The sequence below is a fragment of the Camelus dromedarius genome, chromosome 17 (assembly GCF_036321535.1).
Source record: "Camelus dromedarius isolate mCamDro1 chromosome 17, mCamDro1.pat, whole genome shotgun sequence".
NCBI lineage: Eukaryota > Metazoa > Chordata > Mammalia > Artiodactyla > Camelidae > Camelus > Camelus dromedarius.
Genome location: NC_087452.1, coordinates 24,550,610 through 24,572,342, shown reverse-complemented (window position 1 = coordinate 24,572,342; position 21,733 = coordinate 24,550,610). Strand labels below are relative to the sequence as shown.

At 46.5% G+C, this 21,733-nt stretch overlaps 1 protein-coding gene across 3 annotated transcripts in view; it reads left to right on the top strand.

The window, feature by feature from the left end:
* Nucleotides 1–416: 416 nt before the first annotated feature.
* The window catches only part of PTPRG (protein tyrosine phosphatase receptor type G), a 666,481-nt gene continuing 645,164 nt past the window's right edge, over nt 417–21,733 (top strand). For all 3 annotated transcript variants that reach the window (XM_064496361.1, XM_031470665.2, XM_010980956.3), the window contains exon 1: nt 417–1,266. In XM_064496361.1, coding sequence (XP_064352431.1) covers nt 1,182–1,266 — 85 coding nt within the window. In that variant the 5' untranslated portion in view covers nt 417–1,181. The remainder of the gene's footprint in view (nt 1,267–21,733) is intronic.

Genomic DNA, 21,733 nt, shown 5'->3' with positions numbered 1-21,733 from the left:
CCTGTAAAGGCAGCAGGCCGCCCCTACCTCCTCATACCCGAGCCAGGGGCCCCCCAAGTCTTGGGTGCGTGAGCAACGAGGACTGTGGGGGAATCCTCGCCAAGCCTGCTCATATCTCGGGGTCTTTAAGAGCTCGCAGAACGTTAATCTGGCAAAGAGTCGTCGGTCCCCGACGTCAATCACCCTCCTCCCCGGTCTCCAGCCCCCAAACTGCCCCGGCCGAGTCCGCAGCACACCCGGGGCTGCAGCAGGAGAGAACTGGGCTGTGGGACCCCTATGAGGCGGGAACCGAGCGCGGCTGCTTTAAGAGCGCGGGAGGCGCGCGCCCGCCGCCGGCAGCCCGGCTGCGCGCACCACCACCCCCGCTGCCGCGCGCCCCTGCTCGCGCGCCGCCGCCACCGCCACCGCGCGCCCCGTGCTCGCACGCTCGCCGGCTTTAAAGTCTCTGCCAGGATCCATGCTCACATGTTACTTCCTGTATGGAGGCATGGCTAGTTTCCAGCTCCGCGCTCCCCGATCCTCCCCAGCTCGCGCCGGAGCCACAACTTTCAGGAGCATGGACTGAAGGCGCCCTCGTCCTAGCGCCCCTCTGAGATCCTTTGTGTTTTCCTCGGTTTCCTCCGGCCGTTTCTATTTTGGGGGGCTCTTCGCTCCCCCCGCCTCTGCCCTCCCCTTCCCCGCTCGCAAACATGCCTCCTTCCTTCCCGGGGCCCTGGAAGGAGCTGCCTGCCTGAAGCCGGAGACGCCGCGTCGCGCTCAGCCCCGCCGCCGCCCGCCGGCTCTCGGGCTGCGCTGCGCTGCCGACTCAAGTTGGGGATCCTCGGCTGCTCGCCGCCGCCGCCGCCTACGGTCCCTGCCTGCCCCGGGCCCGGGGCATTGCTGCCGCCAGCCGACTCCTCGCCCTGCCCGCTCAGCTCTCTCCTTTTTGAACAGAAAGCAGTTCTTCGCCGAGGATCGTCCCCAGCGTGGCTCCACGTTCCCGGTCACTTTTTGAGATTTTCCGTGGGGCGCTCGGCGGCTTCCCGGATTCCAGGGGGACTCGGGCCGCCGAGCGCGGGGGGCCCGTAGAGCGGGCGAGCAGGAGAAGAACCCGGGCTTAGCGGAGGCTCTTACGGAGGCAAGAACTTATTCAACAAGTTTACCCCCCCCTGCCTTCCTCTTTTCGATGTGCGTTTTCGGACATGCGGAGGTTACTGGAACCGTGTTGGTGGATTTTGTTCCTGAAAATCACCAGTTCCGTGCTCCATTATGTCGTATGCTTCCCCGGTGAGTGCCGGCGGCCGAGGGGACGCGGCCCTGGCCGGCGCGCGCGGGGGATGCGGAGTTGCCGCCGGGGCACAGAGCTCGGGTGCCTGTCCCGGGGATCCGGGAGAGGGTGCAGGGGGGTCAGGCGCCTGGGGAGGAGAGAGGGATCCGTTCCGCTGGCTCTGGCGGCGTTTAGGAAGGCTGGTGTTTGGGGAGGGTGGAAGCAGGGGCTAGCCAGCCAGGGGGACAGGGGCCGCAAGGGTCTTCCTCTTGCTCTGGTTTTGGGGGGCCTGGGGGAGCAGGAGTTGGGAGTAAAGAGGACTCGTTCTACTGATAGGTCGCCGTCCGGGAGAGCTAGAGGTCCAGGACTGTTGGGGAGACTGGGGCCATGGGGAGGATGCCTCTGTGGGTTTGGGGGGCCCAGGGTGCGTCCCTTGCTCATGAAGGGATTGAAGGAGCTCAGAAGAGGGTACTTGATTTGCTGCTCCCTGACTCTATGGAGAGGCTAGTGTTCGGGGAATGAAAGCTGGAGGCTGGACGTGGAGGATTGGGGATGTTGGGAGCAGCCGGCATTCTGGTCTCGGGAGACGGGGGTGACCCCGGCTCCGGGCTGGGGCGCGGGCTGTGCTTCGGTGCCGGCGCGAGGGAGCCTTTCTGGGTGAGGGGACCTGGGCGCAGTGGGAGGGTAGGAAGCAGGCGTCTAGGAAGACCCGTGGCTCCCCGAGTCCGGGCCCGTGTCCCCTTTATCCCGCAACTCTGCTGTGCTGGGCTGCTCGGGTCCGGGCGCGGGGGAGGGGGGCGGGTCGGCGGCTGGGTTGCAATTCGCGCCTGGGCGGATTTTTTCCTGTCTCGCGCCCTGCCTACCTTTATCTTTGCCCTTTTGCAGGCTGTTCGCGGCTGGCAGACCCAGACCCGCACCGTTCTGATCAGGTTAAGACAGAAACAGTATTGGCTATTGATGAAGATAACAAATCACCGCACGTAGCGGTGTGCGGCTCGGCGACCCTCCTCTTCCAGCCCTCCACCGGCCGACTCCCCCCCTTCTCTTTCAACTCGGGGAGGGCAGAGGCCAGCTGACTCCCTTTTCACTCTTGCAGGCCCCCCTCCCCCTAGGCTACAGTTCCGAGCTCCCTAGAATCTGTCTGGCCCCCTCCCCGAAGATGGAGGCCACGTCCTCTGCCCTAGTCGGGGAAGGGGTGGGAAGAAGGGGGCGATTCGTTTGTCATCCTTCGCTCTCCTAAGGACAGGGAACCCCCCCACCCAACCCCGTTTTTCTGCCGTCTCATCCACCGGCTCCTGGATTCCCGGAGGTGGGGATTATCCAGAAAACAGAACGTGCCGCCAGATGTTTCTGCTCTCCCTGGCCACAGCCGCCTGTCCCCAGGCGGCCCGAGCGCCCGGTCTTGGTGCCGCGGGTCCCCCAGCTCCGTCGTGCGCCCTGGAGCAGGGTGCGGGCGTTCCTTCTGCCCTCGGGGACTGGCAGTGAGTGTCCCCTCTGCAGGCACGGGAGTGGCCTCGAGGGGCAGAGAGGCAAAGCACCGTCTCTTCTTCAGCATCCCCCTTTTCCTTTTACGAATTCTCCTGCCCCCGGAACCTCACGGAACTCCTACCACAGCCCAGAACCCCAGCTTGGACGCCGAGCGAGGACGTGCGTCCATACAAACCCTGAGGCCTGGGGTTTGCCCACCGTGGTCCTCCCTCCACCAGGGGCTGGGAGCGGTGGGGGCATTTCCCCTTAAAATAACCCCCCCCACACACCACTGTTCACTATTTGTGTTAATCATGTGCCCCTTCTAGACTATCATTTTTGCTGTAGACTTGCCGGCTGAGCGGGCTCAGGTGCACACTGGGGTCGAGCTTTGTAAGGGTCACGCTTTAATGGGGGCAATGTGGGGCAGCAGGAGAGCAGCCTTGCAATACAAGGAATTTAATTCCACTTCTGGCCTTCTCCTTATGCTCGGGTGTGCAGTCAGTAGGCCGGCCGGGATTTTCTTTTTCCTGATGTCTGAGGAATCCTGAAATCCAAAATGGGACCACCAGTGATGCCGCCTGCTTGGGACTGGGACAGTTACCGCCTTCCACATTTTCTGTGTGTCCCACGCTGCGAGGTAAATAGTCCATTCCCTGGTCCAGGAGCCAGAAGGTGTCGGAAAGGGAAGGGGCAATGGTGCGACGCGCGGGAAGAAGGGTTGTGGCTTGGAAAAGTGCCGCCAGAGAGAGTGCAGCTGCAGCCTTTGCAACCAGGCAAAGTTAAAATGTCAGAGCCGTAGATGCCGGCTTTCCGTTTTTCGAAGGTGCGGAGACGCCACTGGACCTCAGGGGGCGCCCCCGAGCCACTTGTCGGGCTCCTGCCGTCTCCACACGTGCCGCTCGGCCACCTCTGCGATGGGGCCGCGGTTGTGGCAGGGCTGGGGTGGGAGGCTCGGCAACTGCAGATGCGCCTGGGAGCGAGGAGGCGGCCTCAGCTCCACTCTGCTGCTCCCTGGCGGCTCTAAACCGTTGGGGACCTCGAATTCGCTTTGGGACCCCCTCCCCACCTTGCCTGACCTAACCTGGGAAGCATTTATCCGGTTGACACGAGGGATAAGAAATGCTTCTGGTGTTGGATTAGAGTCCTTCTGTGACATCTTGACCAAAATGCCTTGTTAGTTATTTTGTTTGTTGTCTCTCCGAATCGCACCAACTTTTCTGATACATTTGTTCTCAGCTCCTGTCCAGGATACAGGATAGCTGTCATTTGGAGGGTTTTGGAAACTCTCGCATGGGTCCTTCCCCAGAAGATGGGAACCAGTGGCTTTTATTCTCTCAACAACAGTATGGCACGTGTGGGACCCGCGTCTTGGTTAGTGTCTCAAGTGATGTTTCCACTTTCCAGAGCATCAAACATGATATAGTGCATAGTATGTTCTTTCCCTACATCTTTTTAAAAATATTAAGAAAAATTTATGAAAATGGAAAAATATAATGAACCCCTATGGACCCCTTACCCAGCTACAACAATTACAACTCAGTTTTCCGTCTTCCATACTCCCACCTCCTCCTTAACAGTTCATTATTTTAAAGCAAATCATACATATAGTTCATTTAAGCATTTGGTGTTCTCTCTTAGTCATTGAGAATTTAAGTGCCTCCACCAAAGATAAAAATTTTGTTACCTGAAAGGGTTAACACACATAGTGTGTTTTTGTATTTTACTTTTTTTTTTTTCAGAATTTTATTTTATTTTTTAGGTTTTGGGAAGTAATTAGTTTTTATTTATTTATTTATTTTTAGAGGAGGTACTGGGGATTGAACCTGAGATCTCATGCATGCTAAGCACACTCTCTACCACTTGAGCTATACCTCCCCCACTGTATTTTTACATTCTTAAACTATTCAGCAGAAACTTAGAAAAAAAAATTTTTTATTGATTTTTTTTTTCTCTTTCCGCCCTCAGAGTGAAACCCTTCTCTTTGATTCTGATATGTTTTGTACTGTAGTTACATTACATCTAGGACGCTGACGTTGGAAACATTTCAGGTGGAAAAGCTCTGCTGTGTAGCTTGGATGTGCTAAAATTGCAAGAGCCATGATTGATGCCTGGTGAATTTCCCTCGAAGAGGTCTCTTGGTGTATTTGCATGTACATGCTTTAGTCCTGGTGGACATCCTTTATGGCCTTTTTAGAAAAATGCAGAAGTAATCTTTGTAAGTTAGCAGTCATACTCTTTTAGGATGGGGTGAGAAATCATGCAACCCCCGCCCCTTCCCTAAAGTGTCTTGTTTGAAAACGGAGAATCTTCGTCCAGTCTTGAAACTTGGTCCCTCTAAACGCAGTCACGGAATGAAATCTTTGAGCTATACCTCCCCCACTGTATTTTTACATTCTTAAACTATTCAGCAGAAACTTGGAAAAAAAATTTTTTTTTTCTAAATAGTGTTCATATGGCAGAGTTGATGAAGTTAGAATATTAGAACAAATAGACATAAACAGAACCTTTTGGATATAAGGGAAGTTGCTATTGCCGGAGGCAGAATGATTATTGGAAAGGTTGGCTGAAATGAGAAAAAGAACTAACCAATAGTGAAGCTCTGGACACCTCCCCTTAATTATGGACCTGTTTTCACGAAATAAAAGATAATATTATTTACGTGAGACAGTACAGGGTATGCTGTACAACAGCAAAATGATACAAAACCCCTTTCAGGTTCATCTTTCTATTCTGAAAAACTCCCAAGTTAATATATTATAATCAGCTACATGTCAGTGCACTAATTGGAATGAACTTTCTTGCCTTTCATGAAAGATCATTTAAAATGCCTCAGAGCAATTGTTATTAGGGACCCCTCCTCCTTCCTTACCCCTTGCCTCATTTTCCTGGAAACTTCTTGACCAAAGGACAGTCTGGACATAGTAGCCGTACCTCCGTGGAGAAGGCAGTTAAGTGTTGTTAGTGCTTTGTTGTTTCACCATCCTCCTTTTATGGTGAAAAGTTTTTGCTTTTGTTTTTAATCTGAATATACACTCAGCATTTTCTTAGAGCATGCAGGACAATACATTGTCATTTCTAAGCAGGAGTGGCCAGATGGACAAAGATTTTGATGAACACTTTAATCCTGGGGCATATCTTTCATGTGGTCACATTTCATAAGTCAGAGTTTATGGGAGAAATTCAGAGCATCTGAAGTTATCTCAAAAGTGCTTGATTCCGACCCCCACCCCCACCCCAATAAGCGCTTGGTGTGGTTTGGTTATAGGTTGACCGTTATCTGGTGATGGAGTGATAATCACTGAAACTGCATTTTGGGCTGTTTGTGTAGAGAATAAAAGGCCTGCGTATCAGATAAAATAAAGGAAGCCACGGAAATGTGCTTGGCCTCCACTTGTATTTCCCCGTCCGAGCCTGATCTAGGCAAAGCTGGTAGCCACCAAGGAGGGGCTCAGAAAAGTGAGAATGTTCTTCTGAGAAGAGCCTGCCCCCAACAGGCAGTGAGAGCTGCTTGTGGAATTTGGCAGCTGTCGCTGAATTTGAACCAGAATGAGGAGGCCTGAGTACACATTAGGCCCTCAGTAAATGTTCTCAAATGATTAAGAGATCAGATGCCTCTGTTTGCCTGCCTGAGAAATGGGAGTGGCCATCTTGTTTCTAGAAGACCAAACCCAGAACTATGGCAGTGTTCTGTGTACTTCAAAGATCAAATGCACATCTGTAAAAAAAGATACCTGTTACTGACTTGGCTTTGTTTTTGTTTTGTTTGTTTTGTGTTTGTATTTTTTATTTGCTTATACGGAATCATAACCAGAAAAATCACTCCAAAAATAATCTGTTTTAAAACCCCTGTTTATGTCTCCCTGCTTTTTCCTGCAATTCCTTTTTGTCTCAAATTTCCAAGACCAAGGAACTGTTAATGTCCCTTAAAAAAAAAGTAAGTCTGGCAGTAATAGAGTTGAATTTCATTTTCAGAAAAGTCTATGGTGATTGAAATGTAGAACAGATAAATGGTTTGCTCCTGTTTTGAAGAGGGCTGAGGTTCATCGGTGCCGGCTGTGCAAGATCTCTCCAGGTAGCTAGAGGGCTCCACATGCTGTTGTCCCCTCCCATAGGGACACCTATCATCGCTGGGGTCCTTTCACCTGGTATCATTCGTAGCAAGATGTTCTGACAGAAAAAAAAATACAATCTGTGTGATTGCCAGGCCTATGCTGGCTTTAAGTTGTCTGACTACAGTACTTGATATGACTATTTAAAAAAAACATTGTAAAAAGTGCTTTTTGGGCTAGGTGGGGGAATGACAGCTAGCCAGGTTCAGATGTGCCTGGTTTCTCTTTTCCAAGCCCCCCTAACTGAATTGGGTGGTGTTACTGCTGTCCTTGGGCTGGGGGGGTGGGAGGCAACTCTCACATGAAAGGAGAATCACTGTCTGGTGTATCTGCATATAGAAAGGAGAAACCTTTTAGGAGCCTAGAACTTTTTAATACTTTTAATTTCCTTTCTAAACCAGGTAGGTATGGAAAGTTGTTTAAAATATACCAAAGTGTATCCAGATATAGTCTCTACAGCCAGTCTGCCTCAGCCATTACTAGCTGTGCTGCTTTGGACAAGTAACTTAACCTCTCTGTGCCTTTCCCCCCCACTCCCCTCTCTCATAATGGCATAGTGATGGGACCCTGAGTCCTAAGTTCTTCATGAGGCTTAAATGAGAATACACACTAAAAGACTTAGCACTGTGTATGGTAAATAGTCAGTGCTCAGTAATCAGTGCTTAATCATTTTTATTTTTTGTGTATTCAAGAGATTTGGGTAGGAGTATATAGAAACAGGAAAACTGAACTGAAAAAGACAACTGTATGTAAAAACAAAAACATTTTCAAAAAGTTTACATAAATCTTGCATGGTTTTTGTGCCTGGATTTGCTGTTGAGGGTGAGGCTGGCATGAGGATGGCCCATGGATAATTAGTAAAATGGTTACATTTTGTGGTTTAAAGAAAGGAGAAAGCCTCGGTGAAGTCTGAGATACCTCCTTGCTCACAAAGCAGAGAAGGGCTCCACTTTCCCTGCTTAAAATGGGAAAATTGTTTTCCACGGGCTTAAAATGTAGTACGTGAATCTCCAAGATCCCTGTGTGGTGTTACCCTTTGTAGAGTTGCTTGGCCCTGCACCCGGGAACGCCCATCCCCTTCTAAGGCCTGCTGCGCTGTGTGGTAACCAAGGAGAATGGGTCTGCCTGAGACTGTCATTGCTGGGTTTTCACTGTGTGCCACAAATGGGAAGCTAACAGCAGTCTTGGGTGTTGCTTTAATTTTGTACTGGTGTGACACTTAAACACACTTATGCCCCTGTCTCTGTAGCTTCATGGATTCAGACCTGAAGAGTGTACAAGAGAGAATCTCACACTGTGCGTGCAAAGCTCCTGCCCGCTAATCAATTTTTTGCAAACTGAAATCAGCATGATGGTTTTCTGACCAAACAACAAAATACAATTTTAAACTACTCGACTTAGCTATTTTGGGGCTGTAGCAAAGTGACACAGTTGGCTGCTGAAATCTAGCAACTAAAAAAGAAGCAATGAAAGCATAGTTCATGGAATATGTAACACTTCCATGTAAGAAATAGGACAACTAATTTTATTTTTGGGTCTGTGATACTATTTTCCTAACAAGGAGAGGGAAGCAAGTTGTCGATTGATACTGCAGTGTGTATACTTTTGAGGAATGCATACCAGTTATTAGACGAATCCAGGAGGTATTTAAATTCTGATACCATTGCAGCCACATAAATTCCACAGTGCACTTATATCAGATAAACTCAAAGTTTGGAATAATTTGGATAGGAGACACAGCCATTAGCACTTCACCAAATATAAAAGCATAGTCCAGATTAGTGAGGAAAATGTCAGTGACTTTTCAAGAGTCCAGTTAGTCACGAATTGTGAAGAGGATTTATTTACAAAGCAATGGTTATTTATAAAAAAATGAGTTCTATTCAGTAAAAAAAGTTCAGTTTTCCTGAAGTGTTTCGATTCAGTGAATGTGGAGGCTGAGAGCCGGCTGTGGCCTTGGGAGTGTTACTGGGTAGCTGTGGTCTTGGCTATGTCACTGGGCCAGTTACTCAACCTCCTGTGGGAGTGGGGTTGGGTGGTGGTGGTGGTCTGACAATCCCAGATATACATACCTCTTACTCAGGACCGCACTAAGACCTCAGAGGTCCAGGATGAAATCCTCGCTCTGTTGCAGCAGTCTTATGTTGAGCAAATGGGCCTCAGTTTTTTAATCTCTAAAATGGGAGCGATGGTTGTAACAGGCTACATTCGCCAAGCACTTGCCATGATCTAGCTGTTGTGCCAGAGCTTTTAATATGCCTTTAATCTGCCCTGGAAGAAGAAACCTTGAATATTCCCATTTTAGGATGAGGAAACTAAAGCTGAAAGGAAGTTGTCACTTGTTCAAGGTCACCTCTGTAGTAAGTAGGAGTGGCTGTAAATGTCTCTCTAATCATCTCGCAGGATTATTTTGAATCAGAATGGTTGCTGTTCATTTAGAAGATGTTTTTCCTAATTGCACAGGAAGGCCAATTAAAAGACAGACCCAGTGTTTTGTATTTCATGCTACTACTTTTCCTATAAGCAAGTACCATAAACACTGGGTGAAATAAAGGTGTCTTCCTGTATTTGCTACAATTAAATAAGGAAGTAATGCAATTAGTATAGGGTTTTATTTGGTTACATTGAAGAGATGACCTTTCTGCAAATTACTTTAGCTTCTGAATAAGCTGATAACAACTGTGGATAGAGTGAGTTTGTTGGTGGTGCGTTTTTCTGACTCCTCTTCAAAAGGCTCTAAATTGATTTAGTTTATAATTTGAGAACTTTTGTTTGGGGTGTTGAACATGGTTATGTTATAATAACGGGGAATTATTATCATCCCATATGTCATTTAAGTGTGGGCTGCAGGCTCTGAATTATGACTTCAGGAAAATGTCTGAGGGAGTTGTATTTGGCAAGAGATGGTTGGGTTCTGGAGTTTTCCTCTGGAGTTTAAAACTAGCCATGGGAGCCAGCCAAACCAGCTGTGGGATTTGGGCAAGACCCTCGGTTTCTTTGGGGTTGTTTTCCTCACCCTTAACTAAATGGCTTCTAAAATTCCTTGGGAGTTCTAGAGATTGTTGATTCCAGGCAGGGTGGTTTGGGAGGTTGTGGCCTTTCTGTAGTATACAGATCAGATGCCCAGTCCACGTTATGTGATTTGCGAGGGGTCCTTCTTGTTAGCTTTGCTTCCTAAGGCACTAATAATCCTTTGATTATCTGGCAAACCTTGCTGCAGAGTATCCCCAGGGAGTTAGCAAACAAGGTAGTGAGTGGATCTTGGCTAATGGAATGCCTATAAGCAATTTTTGTTTCTGAGCATGAAACCTTATTTCTCCTGGAGTCTAGGTTAAAAAGAGAAAAGAAAAGAAATAGAGATTTGCTTATGCCAATGAAGTTATGTGTGGTTTTTAAAACTACTCAATGTGATTTAGGATTGGGGTGGTGGTGGCAGGAATCTTTGTCTGGAAAGAAACCTCCAGGGTAGTTCTGGAACGGAGAACTGAAGAAGGGACAGTCATTTGGGCTATCTGGAGCTCTGCAGGGGGCGTCTGGCCAGCAGGTGTGCTCTGTTTGGCCATTCAGTATTAAAAAAAAAAATTAAACACTGAGGCATTTCTTTCGTGCCATCACCAAGTATACCCGTCATACCTGCAGCGTTCCAGGCACTGGGGAGACAGTGGGGACCAAAGCAGATGGAGACTCCTGCCCTCATGGGGGCTTCTCCTAAAAGTCTAGGTTACTCCGGGAAAATCGGAAGGTGTACCAACCCAGGTCGTGTGTCTTGCTTGGCGTCGGCAACAGTAAGCTGGAATTAAATAGTGGCTGCCCCCAGAGATGGAGCGCTTACCTGGCCCCCAGTGGTTATTTATAATACTCAGCTGGTCCCTGGAGGTGTTTACCACCGCATAGATGATTTCTCGATTTCTACCCTTAGGGACCGATTTTTTTTTTCCTCCTTTGCTGCAACTCGTTTGCGGTTTTGTATTGCCTGGATTGGGTGTGTGTAAATGTGCATGTTGCACATGCGCCAGCGCGAGCACGTGCATCCTTGGCTGGTGAGCTGGCGTCCGTCTTCTCAGTCTGCAGCTCCACAGCAGTCCTGCCTGTGTCTTTTTTTTTTTTTTTGCCTCTGCACGTGGCCTACCACTCAGATATTCCATAGTAAGGTGGCAAGTTCTATTACTGATCTAAATTGTTGGCTTGTTCAATTTTAAAAAGTTGTGTTTTTAAACATTTCTTATTTAAGAACTAGTGCTCCTGGTGACTGTTACTAAACTACCCAAGAAGGGGTTGATGGGTGGGTAAGAGAGGGCTTAGGCCAGAGACCAGTATAGTAAAATCTGAGTAAATTATTGTCGGAGATGTCACATCCGAGGGTCTCTTGCCAAAGAGCTTATTTTTCTCACATGATATCCCTGACCCAGTAATTTTTGCATGTGACACCCATGTATGGATTTCTCATATATGGTGGGAATATCACATATCTTAATTTTTCCAACATCAACATGTGAAAACGTGAACTTTGAGTGGAGTAGAATGTCCAGCTTTTGGTATGGGCAGATGGAGGATTTGAGGAGGTGATTCATTCACCCTAATTCTAGTCCATGGTGTTAAGTAGTTATAATGTGTGGTACATCCACATGAATTGTTCACGTGTGATTCAGAGCCTAATTAGACTCTGTGCCCTTTGAGGACAAGACGTTCTTCTTTCTTCTACCTGTGAATTCTCAGTCTCTAGATGGTGGTAGTCATCTGTGAGCAGCTAATGCTGTCTACAAGTACAGTGTCTTGATATCATTGTATGTGTTTTACAGAAATATCATGTTGCATGCTCTTGAGTCATGATGTCCAAGGTCATTATCTTTCTTAAGAGAATTCAGAGTATGTGTGTGTATATTATATATATGGTCGTGGTGTTTGAAGTCCATTTTTAAAAAGGGAGAAACTAAGTTTGTACTTTCTGTTACTTGCCACTAGGGTATCTATTGCTGAAAATGATATATTCTAATTAGGGGTCAACTGTCTTATGGGGCAGTGGGGTTAGGCATTCATGGTCAGAAACTTTTTTTTTTCTTTTGTGGAATTACTTAGACTAAATTCTGTGACTCGGATGTTTATTTGCATCAGAAGTGCCCTTGGCTCTAGAGTTGATCCGGGAGAAGTAGGCATTCTCATTTCTGCTTTGGTTGTTCTGGTAATAGTGACACGAGGTATATAGAGGGCAGCAGAGCTTGCTTGAGCTGGTTGTAGAGCATGAAGATGAATGTTGATGTTTTGCCTGGCTTTAAGCAGGCTGGTCTTGGAGAAGGGCTTGCACGAACTGACCACCTTGGCTTTGCCTGACGGGTGTCCGTGGACCGTCTTATCTGATGTCTTCCACTAGACGGGTGTTGGCTGTACATCATTCCAGATGTGCTTAGGCAGGAGCTAAGTCTCTAGAACACATTCCTAGTCAATGCCTGCCCTTTTTTATTCCTCTCCCAACCAGTTGTTTTCTCTTCTAAAACTAGTCATTTTCTCTGCTTACATGTGTGCAGAGGGCGTGAGTGGAGGGTGTGAAAATCACTTGACAGTTTCAGGCATCAGCCCCTCATTTTCTCAATTGGTCAATTTGCACAGAAGCTGCTGAAATTATTTTATGTGATAGAGGGTGGGTGACTTTGGCATTAGAAGTCTTTCCAGACATTTTTTTAGGATGTGGTTTTTTAAACGAAAACCTTCTCAGTTAACTGCAGTGTATTAACTGATATGAGGGAGCTGCTGGTTCCTGAGGTTTTTGCCTTCATTCGAGATGCTGGGTAGAGGGGAAATTGATTTCTGGAAAATCTTGGGAAACTGTAAGCCCTCTGACCAGATAAACAAAGCAGTTTGTGGAAATAACTCTTAGATGCCGAGGGACCTTTAACAGGGTTTTGAGGAAATGAGATTTGAGATGGGTGGATTCAGATGAAAGAGGCCAGTGGCGAATACATGGTTTTGGAATTGCCCAGATCTGTCAGTCATGTTTACTGGCTCAAGATAGTGAGTCTTAGCTCTGTTCTGTACTAACTGGGGCCTATACTTACTTGATTGGTTTTCTTGTCTGTAGAATGTGGATAATGAGAATTTCAATCTCCTTGAGTCCTTGTGAAGATGGAAAGAGATCATGTGTGCAGAGCACTAGGAAATCTTTAGGCACACAGGATGGTATAAATGGTACCTGTTTTTAATAGTTGTTGCTTAAGGTTTATGAAAGAAGTGTGTGCATAAATATGCCCTCAGTTAATGCCAAATGACCCAAAGAAAAGGTGGGAGAGCAGGGATCGGACAGTTCATGAAGTGGCAGGAACAGAATTTGAACTTGACTTTCTGGATGGTATCCTGTTCTAGCAGAGTAGGTGGTGGATGAATTAAGGTACACTTGGCTCCCCAGGAACATTTGCTATTGACAGAGGTGTGTCATAGAGTCTATTAGGTTTTAATTTGCCCTAAATGTCCCCTGCATGAAGAAACAGGTTTGAAACGTTGCCTTTGGTATTCTCATTGCTGAAATTATCTGTGTGGGTAGCATGTACGTGCTTTGCTAAATCTCTCTGTTGACATGGGGCCCATCCTATCCTCTGGTGCATGCAGATAGAAACATTCAGTGACAGTCTGTAGCATATGTGTTTGTTTTCTTCTTAACCCTGGGTTATCTTGCAGTTTTTCTACACAGATTGGAGATTGACATATGAGGCCCTTCAGCTTTACCTGTAGCCATGGCAGACATTGCTAGTTGATCACAGAGCTCTCTTCTGCTAAGGCCATAACTGGGTCTTAGAATCCTTTGGAAGAGGGAGAGAGGACTTTTGTGCCATCTCTGTGCTGTACTGAGACACATTAGCCAAACAGCATAAGGACAAGCATAGCTAAGGGGCTTTTATATTGTTACAAACAGGTTTGCTGCTATACAGGCAGTTTTTAAGCCACACAGCTATTTTGAAATTGACCTGAAAGAGCAGGTATCAATAGCAAGTACCTTGTGCAGAGGTTTCCTGATCCATGAAATTGATTTGGGCTCATATTTGACTCACATTCATTTATTCAGGGGGAAGAAAATCCAATCTCTTGATGGTGGTTACATCATATTCTAATGGGTGAGCATTACTAATGGAGGTTTAGGGATCTAAAATTAGTTGCTTATTTTTCTTTTCTTTAAAGCCCAGAGGTTTTGCATCAGATTATGGCTCTTGTAGGACTGTTTATATTCCAAAGTGACACCTTTCTGAATTTTTAGCTATTTAAGTAAGTGTTAAGGATGGGCTTGGTGGCAGCAGTTTTTAAAATTCTGACTGACTAAATGGATCCTTTCCCCCCTGTTGTTTGTACCTGGTAAAGCATCTTGTGTTTACTCCAAATACATTCATTGTTACCTTTAGGGTAGCTTGTTTCTCAAGATTTGAGTGATCCTCTGATTAGTATTATTTTTTGTTAGGAAATTGGAGAGTAGAGATAAAAGACAAAAGGAATTCTTTCATGAAGCTGACAACAGATAAATTGTGGTGTTGATAATATACTAAATACTTGGATGGCATAAAGTGATCCCATACTTGTTTCCTGGATGTGCCCCCCACCCCCCCTCAAGGGTCCCTTCTAATGTTGAGTCTTAGCTAATTTACTGTGAAATGTCTATGGAGCTGTGCTGACCCGTGTGGGACATGGCATTGAGCACTCGAAATGTGACTTGTCCAAATTGAGATGTGTGGTAAGTGTAAAACACACACTGGATTTCAAAGACACGTGAAAAAAAGTATGTAAAATATCTCGTTAAAGTTTTACATTGATTGTTGAAATGATACAATTACACATATTTAGGTTAAAGGAACTATATCATTAAAATTAATATTGCATGTTTCTTTTTACTGTTTTATATGACTACCGTAACATTTGAAATTATGTGAATGGCTCCTGATTGTGGCTTGCGTGGTATTTTTTATTGAGTAATGCTGGTCTAGAGCGCTTGTTCAGGCCTTCCATCACCTTTCGCAAAAGCATTTCAACAATGTGGTCCCCTCTGTGACAGTGATCACATCACATCTTATTCCATCCTTGTCCGTTGAAAACAAGGGACCAGGAGAGACCCTTGCTATTGATGGAGAGGCTTGCCTTCTGGTAGGCACTATCACTAGGACGTGCTGGAGTCCGAGCGGTGTCAGGATAGAGGGTTGGGGCTTTGTATGCCCATCTGTGAAGTCGGGTAACGGTCCCTGCTCCATGAGGTTGTTGAAGGAGTGAATGAGGTAAGCCATGGAAGGCACTGGGCACAGGCCAGGCAGATAGGAAGCACTTGAATATAATAGCTGTTATTGTTTTACCAGCACCTGCGTGGGCATCAGGCAGAGTTCCTGGCTTCGATTTCTCCCCCTTCTGGTTCCAGTTGGTGCCTAGGGGGACTCATGGACAGTTGCAAACAGACCTGCATGCTCTTAGGACGCCAGCCTTTGCTGCCGAGGAGCTCTGGACTCTGTAGAACACCTTGAGCATTCTGCTTCAGCTCATGCTCAGTCATTTGAAAAACCGAGGGGACCATAGCCGTGTTTGGAGATTGCCAGTGGCCCGCCAAAGCTCCTGGACAAGAGCGCTAATGGGTCATAGCGCCGGTTCCCTCCTGCCTGGGGGAGGAGGCCATAGAACACCCTTCTTACTCAGCCTCCCAGGCCCTTGCATTTGCTCTCCTGGGTGTTTGGTTTTATTGAGGCTCAAATTGCCGTTTCTAGCCAGTCTCATACCAGATCCAAGCACTGGACTCCAGGTTATTACCAGTGAGTGGCCCAAGTGTTAACACAGCTGTGGGTTTGAGATGGATCGTGTGGTCTTCTCTGCATCAGTATCGTATAGAGACCTCCAGAACATCTCTAGAGGGTATTTGAATCCTTTCTCCAACAGAATGTTACAATGAGAGGCTCTTCCGAGTAGAGTAAATATTCTGTGCTTGCCAACCGGCTGCTTAATTTGGAGATGGAAAATAGGGAGAATGTGACAGGCAGAACACACTTTATCAGAAAGCTCAGGTCCGCCTGCAGGGGTATTGAGCAAGGGACCTGTGTGTCAGGGCACGTCTTCTGGCCCAGAACCTAGGAGAGGGTGGACTGTGCTGGAGTGAAGCAGCCAGTCGGCTGGGAAAACCCATCCCTGTCTAATTGTTTTCAGGTTCTGGATGGGACTGCTTCCCTCCCAGGGAACGTTTGGCAGGGTGGACACACGTCTTTTGTTTGGTGCAGGTGATGAGAATCTGGGTTTCATTTGCAAGTTCTTTTATGAGTGGTAAACAAGGATGTTGAAGTCTTCCAGTTTGGGTGTTGGAGGAGTGTCAGTGGGTCCTCAGGTCCAGCCCTGAGCTGCCCTGAAAACCCGGGGGAGGGTTGATGAGAGCAGCTGTGCGTGCCCACTTGGGATGGGGAAGAAAAGGAGCTCTCCAAGGACTTTATCCTTCTCTGCAGCAGAACCAGATTTCAGAGTGACTCTTAAAGGGAAACCATCCTCCAGACCTTTCTGTCCACACAGAACTGTAGTGATTCCCTTGCCGAGTTGCCAAGACAAATCCCTTTTTAGGGATGGAGTGTTCACCTGTGTCCGCGTTATTGACAGCTGCCCTCCTCCCTGTATTTCCATGGGTCTGGGAGTTTCACTCCTGTGTAGTGTTTTCTGCTGCAAGCCCTAATTTATAGGATGAACACCTCTGTGCCCAGCCAGTCTGGGAGAGGGAGGGCATCTGGAAATTCTAGTCATTCCTTCTGTCATGTTTACGGTGTGGCTGGCCATTTATTGAGCACCTGCTACGAGCACCCTCATGCTAAGGGCTGGACACGCCTTATCTGAAACTCATCCTTGTGTTTCCCAGGTGAGCCCATAGAAGTTTTGCTTTATTAAGAAACTTACCCAGCATTAGTTACCTTTGAAAGTGGTAGAACCAGGCTTCTGACTCCAAAGCTGGTGATCTTTTTCCTAAGAATGTGGTACTTGTATTCATACAGAGATGACCAGCTCTGCACATCTTGTGAATTGCACTTACTGGATTGAACTCTGGGTCCTTTAAGACTGATAGCTGAGTTCTGAAAAGGGAAAAGCCAGGTGAGTGAGGACTGAAGGCTAAGTTGGACAGATGTCTTCATTCTTTCATACTTGACCACTGTACACTGTCAAGTCTTTGTGTGCATACTGATGTAAGGTTGATGAAACACTCCAATGCACCTTAAACTCAATAAATGATATGTGTGTTAATAGAAGGAAAAAAGGCCTCCCTGGGTAAGTGTATTCTATTCCTGTGGCCACGAATACGGTAAAGGGACTTAAAGATTATTATTTTCTTTTGGCTGCAGAAACCTTTCAGGAGCTCTTGGTAAGTTACCTTGAGTAACAGAATATAATTATACCTTTCGTCTGCAGAGGGCATGTTTGCAGGGTACTGTGCGACTTGTACTGGTTTCTAGAGGTTTCCGAGTAGTTACAGAAAAGTAATGTCTTTGGAGGGAAAATATTTGTGTTTCCTTCTTTGTTGTCTTGGTCCCAGAGCCCAGCAGACACACATCCTTACCTCTGACTTCCCCAAGATTTCGGGCTTGGTCCACTCAGGTGTTTCTGTCCATGATATTCGGGGCACCCTTGATAGCCGAGGAAACCATCATGTAGTCGGGGATGAATTTTTAACGTTTCTTTCTTGGGGGTGGGTACTTTGAAAGGCTGAATAGGTGGACGGTCTGAATAATGAACCCACTTCAGTGAGTTCTCTCAGTTAGTTCTGTGCTAGAGGAGCTGTTGCAAATCTAGACTGATCAATTCCCGGAGAGAAAGTTGCCAAGGTTTGTTTTCCTTCTCTCTTTCTTGCCACACCTGTTAATTAGTTCCAGACACTAGCTAATCAGACGGCAAGTGTGAAAGCTCAGGGGTGAGAAGGAAGGTCAAATCAGCTCTTTGTACAACTGAGTCCCTTGTTTTAATAGACAGGGTTTGCAGCCTCTTTTTTCCTGTGCTCCCTGACTGTGTTTGAGTCATTTCTGAGTGCAGGCTGCACGCAGCTGTGGGGCTTTTTGTCCGCTGTGATGTTAGATTTGTGCTTACCATTTTGGGAGCATGTGGCCACCAGAATATGAGAGGGAGAGAGCATGACAAAGGCAGAGAGTGGAAGAGAGAACCCACAATTGCTTCTTTATCTTGGCAGTTGTAAATCCTTACCTTTTTTGGGGCAGGAATGCTGAATATATAATATATTCATGTATGTTATAGCAGATCAATGATAAAAGTTACAGGGACAGCAACATGATTGGCCAAAGTAGTAAGTTTTTATTTCAGCACATTTTTTCTCATCGCCCTGGAATGACTTGAGAGAGAGAGACTCTTTCTCTAGAAGGGCAGAGAGACAACAAGAGATGGAAACGTCTGGCCAAGATAGAGAACGCAGCTAGGAAGCAGCATAATCTGAACTTAGGGAGCCTCTGCCTATTTTTTATGAAGAACAGAATCAGTTTTGAATGTAACCATGTACCCCTGTGTTCACGTTGTGGGGCTGAGAAGGGAAGGATGACCAGGCTGACTCCTGGGGGAAACCACTGTCTTCTGGACTTTACTGTTTCCAGTCCATAGAAGCAGAAGTGAAGACCTGAGCTGCCCACGCGGACTTTATGTTTTTTAACTTCAAAAGGGGTCTATCCTCTTGCACGTTATTGCAAGGAGAGTAATGGGTTCAAGTCAAATACTAGTGGACACTTTACACGTAAAGCACTTGGCTTGATGTTACAGGTGTTCTAAAAATGTGTGCAAATTGGGGAAATAAAATGAAGGCCCCTAAAACCATTTGCCTAGGTGTGTAAGGCTGAAGATATAATAAAATGCTGATACACTGATGCAATAGAGTAGTGTTCAGAAGCAACAGAGTAGTGAGAAAGAGACCTTCCTGGGAGTAGGTGCTCTGTAAACCTCTGAAAGCCTGGGTGATACTTGGTCTGTGTGCACAGGGAGGTGGTGAGCAGAGGCAGTAATGAGCCTGTTAAGGTGGCTGACCAGAGGGCAGTGTCCTGCCGCTGTGGGACTCGGACCCATGTCTGCCTTGTATCTTAGCTGCTTCCTTAGGGCATGAAGCCATTAGTGACTGTCAGCTTGCACATGGGCACTGCTGAGGCTTGAGAGGCCTGGCAGTCAACGTCAGATGCATGGACTGGCCCTTGAATGTCAGGCTGAGGCATTTGGGCTTGATTTTGTTGTCTGTGGGGACCATGAAACATCCCAGGATAAGGCTGAATGACTTTCTCATGGTGGTCTTGTAAACTGAGACTGTCTTCTTGCTTTGTCATGGACTAGCTTTGTGTCCTTAGTCCCCCATTTCATCATCTATGAAATGGAAGAACAGTCGCTCTCTCATAGAGTCGATGTGAAAGTTAAACAAGAATGTAAACAAGGCACTGGTCCTTAGCAAGCACACGGCCGTCATTACTGTTCTTACTATTCTGCTCTTGTTTTTGTCTGCCGGGCATCCCTTTACCATTTTTTGGGTACTCATTGGGTATTTTTCCCTCCTCCATCGTCTTGATGGGACCGTCTGCTCTTCACTGGGCTCTGTCTACGCCATTAGAGGTACAAAACCCAGGCTAGGCCAGTCACACCTTTTGTCACTGGAGTCGGAGGCCCAAGAGGCGAGGGATACGAGGATACCAACATCTCTCTCAATTCCTGCTGCCTGAACATCCCCCCACCCACCCTGCGCACCCCTAGCTGCTCTGATCCTTGCCTTTCAGAAGTTGGATTGTTTGGCTGTTGATTGGATTCTTTGAGATGTCCAAGATCCTTTCAGTACATTCTTTCTCTGCCTGTGGTAACCAAGGGTTGATTTCGGTCATTTTCAATCAGAGGGCACCAGTACCAGCTGGATGTACATAAAAGGGAAGGTAAGTAGGTGTATTGAGAAGGACAGAGACCGTCTCCCCTGCCTACCAAAAATAGTCCTTTCATAATGGCTTCATTCCTCCCTTTGATTTTTCGAGTTCATTCCTTGTGAGCTTTTTATCTCCAGGCATTCAGGGACTTTTATTTTGGCGCTCAGGACAGGCTCTCTTGAGGAGACATGCTGATAACACTTAGCCTTAACTGCTTCTCTTGATTTTATTTGTAAATGAGAATCCTAAGGATCTGTAAGGAAACGAGTAAAACTTAATTGAACAACATTTAGAGCCGGAATTAAAAAAATAATAATAAAAAGAGTCCATAATGGTAAGAGGCCCTGGAGGATGAGTGCCGAACAGTGCGTCTGGGCGTGTATTCTGTCTGCACCTCATCCTGTCCATCACGTTTTAACTACCGCTGAGACCCGAGGTCAGCAGAGTAACTGGTGGCCTCCAGAGTTTGTCTCTCTTATCATATCTTGTCCCCACTCACAGCTTCCTCTGCTGGCATTATTGGACAGCAAGTGTTCCAACCTAAATTGAAATCAATAAGAAGCAATTTCATTTGTTTTTAACTATGAAGACACGCGCTTCCAGCAGGGCACTGTACTTTCAAATATAGTTTAGTTTTGTTTTTGTTGTGTTTTTTTTTTTTTCCCTTCTTTCTGGCTAGAGCCCGAAATGCATTAATATTTCAGCGTTAAGACTTTGCTGGTGTTGCCCTGCTTTGATTTAAGACCTTGTTACCACCATCATCTCTTTAAAAAAACTGGGATCGTTGGCATCTTGAATTACTTCTGTGCTTTATAGAGCCTAGGCAATCAAAGCACCATGGGGTTCATCCAGTTGTCATGTGAGAGCTTGTCAGAAATGCAGGACCCCAGCCCCGCCCTAGACTAACGGAACCAGAATTTGCTTTTCCACAAGACCTCCAGGTGAGTTGGAGCCCCTTGGAGTTTGAGAACTGCTCTCTGAGTTTGAATATTATTTTACTCTCCTGGTTTCCATAACTTTTTTTCTATTGAAGTGCAATAAATGTTCATTGTTGAAAATAGAGGAACTCGTAAAGATACACAGAGGGAAAGTAAAATCATCTGTAACCATGTAAGGACTTACCATGTTGGTCTGTATGGTCTTTGGGTGGTTTGTTGGAATGTTGAAAATTTATATATATATATTAGAATAATTTTGTGAAACATTAAGACATCTTTTATTCAGCATAAAGTTTAATTCTTAAGAGGAAGATCCAAGTTCTCCTTTGGTCAAGGACAAAAGATGCTGAAGAAGGAGATCTTTTTTCCTCCCAAACTTGAATCATTTGTTAGGGACCTACCGTGTGCCGGTAACTGCCTGCCTGTGGGACCCTTATGTTGGTAACCATAGAACAAGGTGAAAATTCAGACACTGACTGGGCTTTTGAATCCTGACATGCATCTTCTGGACAGTTGAGACAAAGGAAATTATTAATATGGCTTGCTTTTTGCTTGATTTTCCTCCTCTTTATTTTTTTGCCTTGCTTTGCTGGTATGGATTTTGAATTAATTGCTACTTTAATTGCTTTCACTAGGTGATAGATTCCTCTGATTGAGCAGACCTTTCCATCCGAAAATATCTGGGATTTGAAACTTAAGGTCAGGAAGGACAACTTCCCCAGCGTGGGGGAATAAGGTGGTTGTCTTGGCAGCAGAAGCTTGCTAATTACACTGCCAGTTGTAGTGTCTGTTTATGATGGAGGCACTGGAGGCCCAATTAGCAGGGCATTTGCATGTAAGAGATTTGGGATTGGACTCTGGTGTGTGAGGAAGTTATGGCAACCGGTGAGCACCTTCTCAGTGCAGGGGAACTGGGGATGGTTTTAGATCCTGTCACCTGGGATTGCCACAGGTCACTGATAGGAAATGAAAGCTCTGCTGTTCCTTCTGTTACTCTGAACCAACAGTTTCTTAAGTTGTCTTGTCTGCAGGGGCGACAGTACTAAAGTGGTTACTCTTGAGAGAGGCTGGTTTCCCTGGAAGGAACTGGCCAAGTGATGA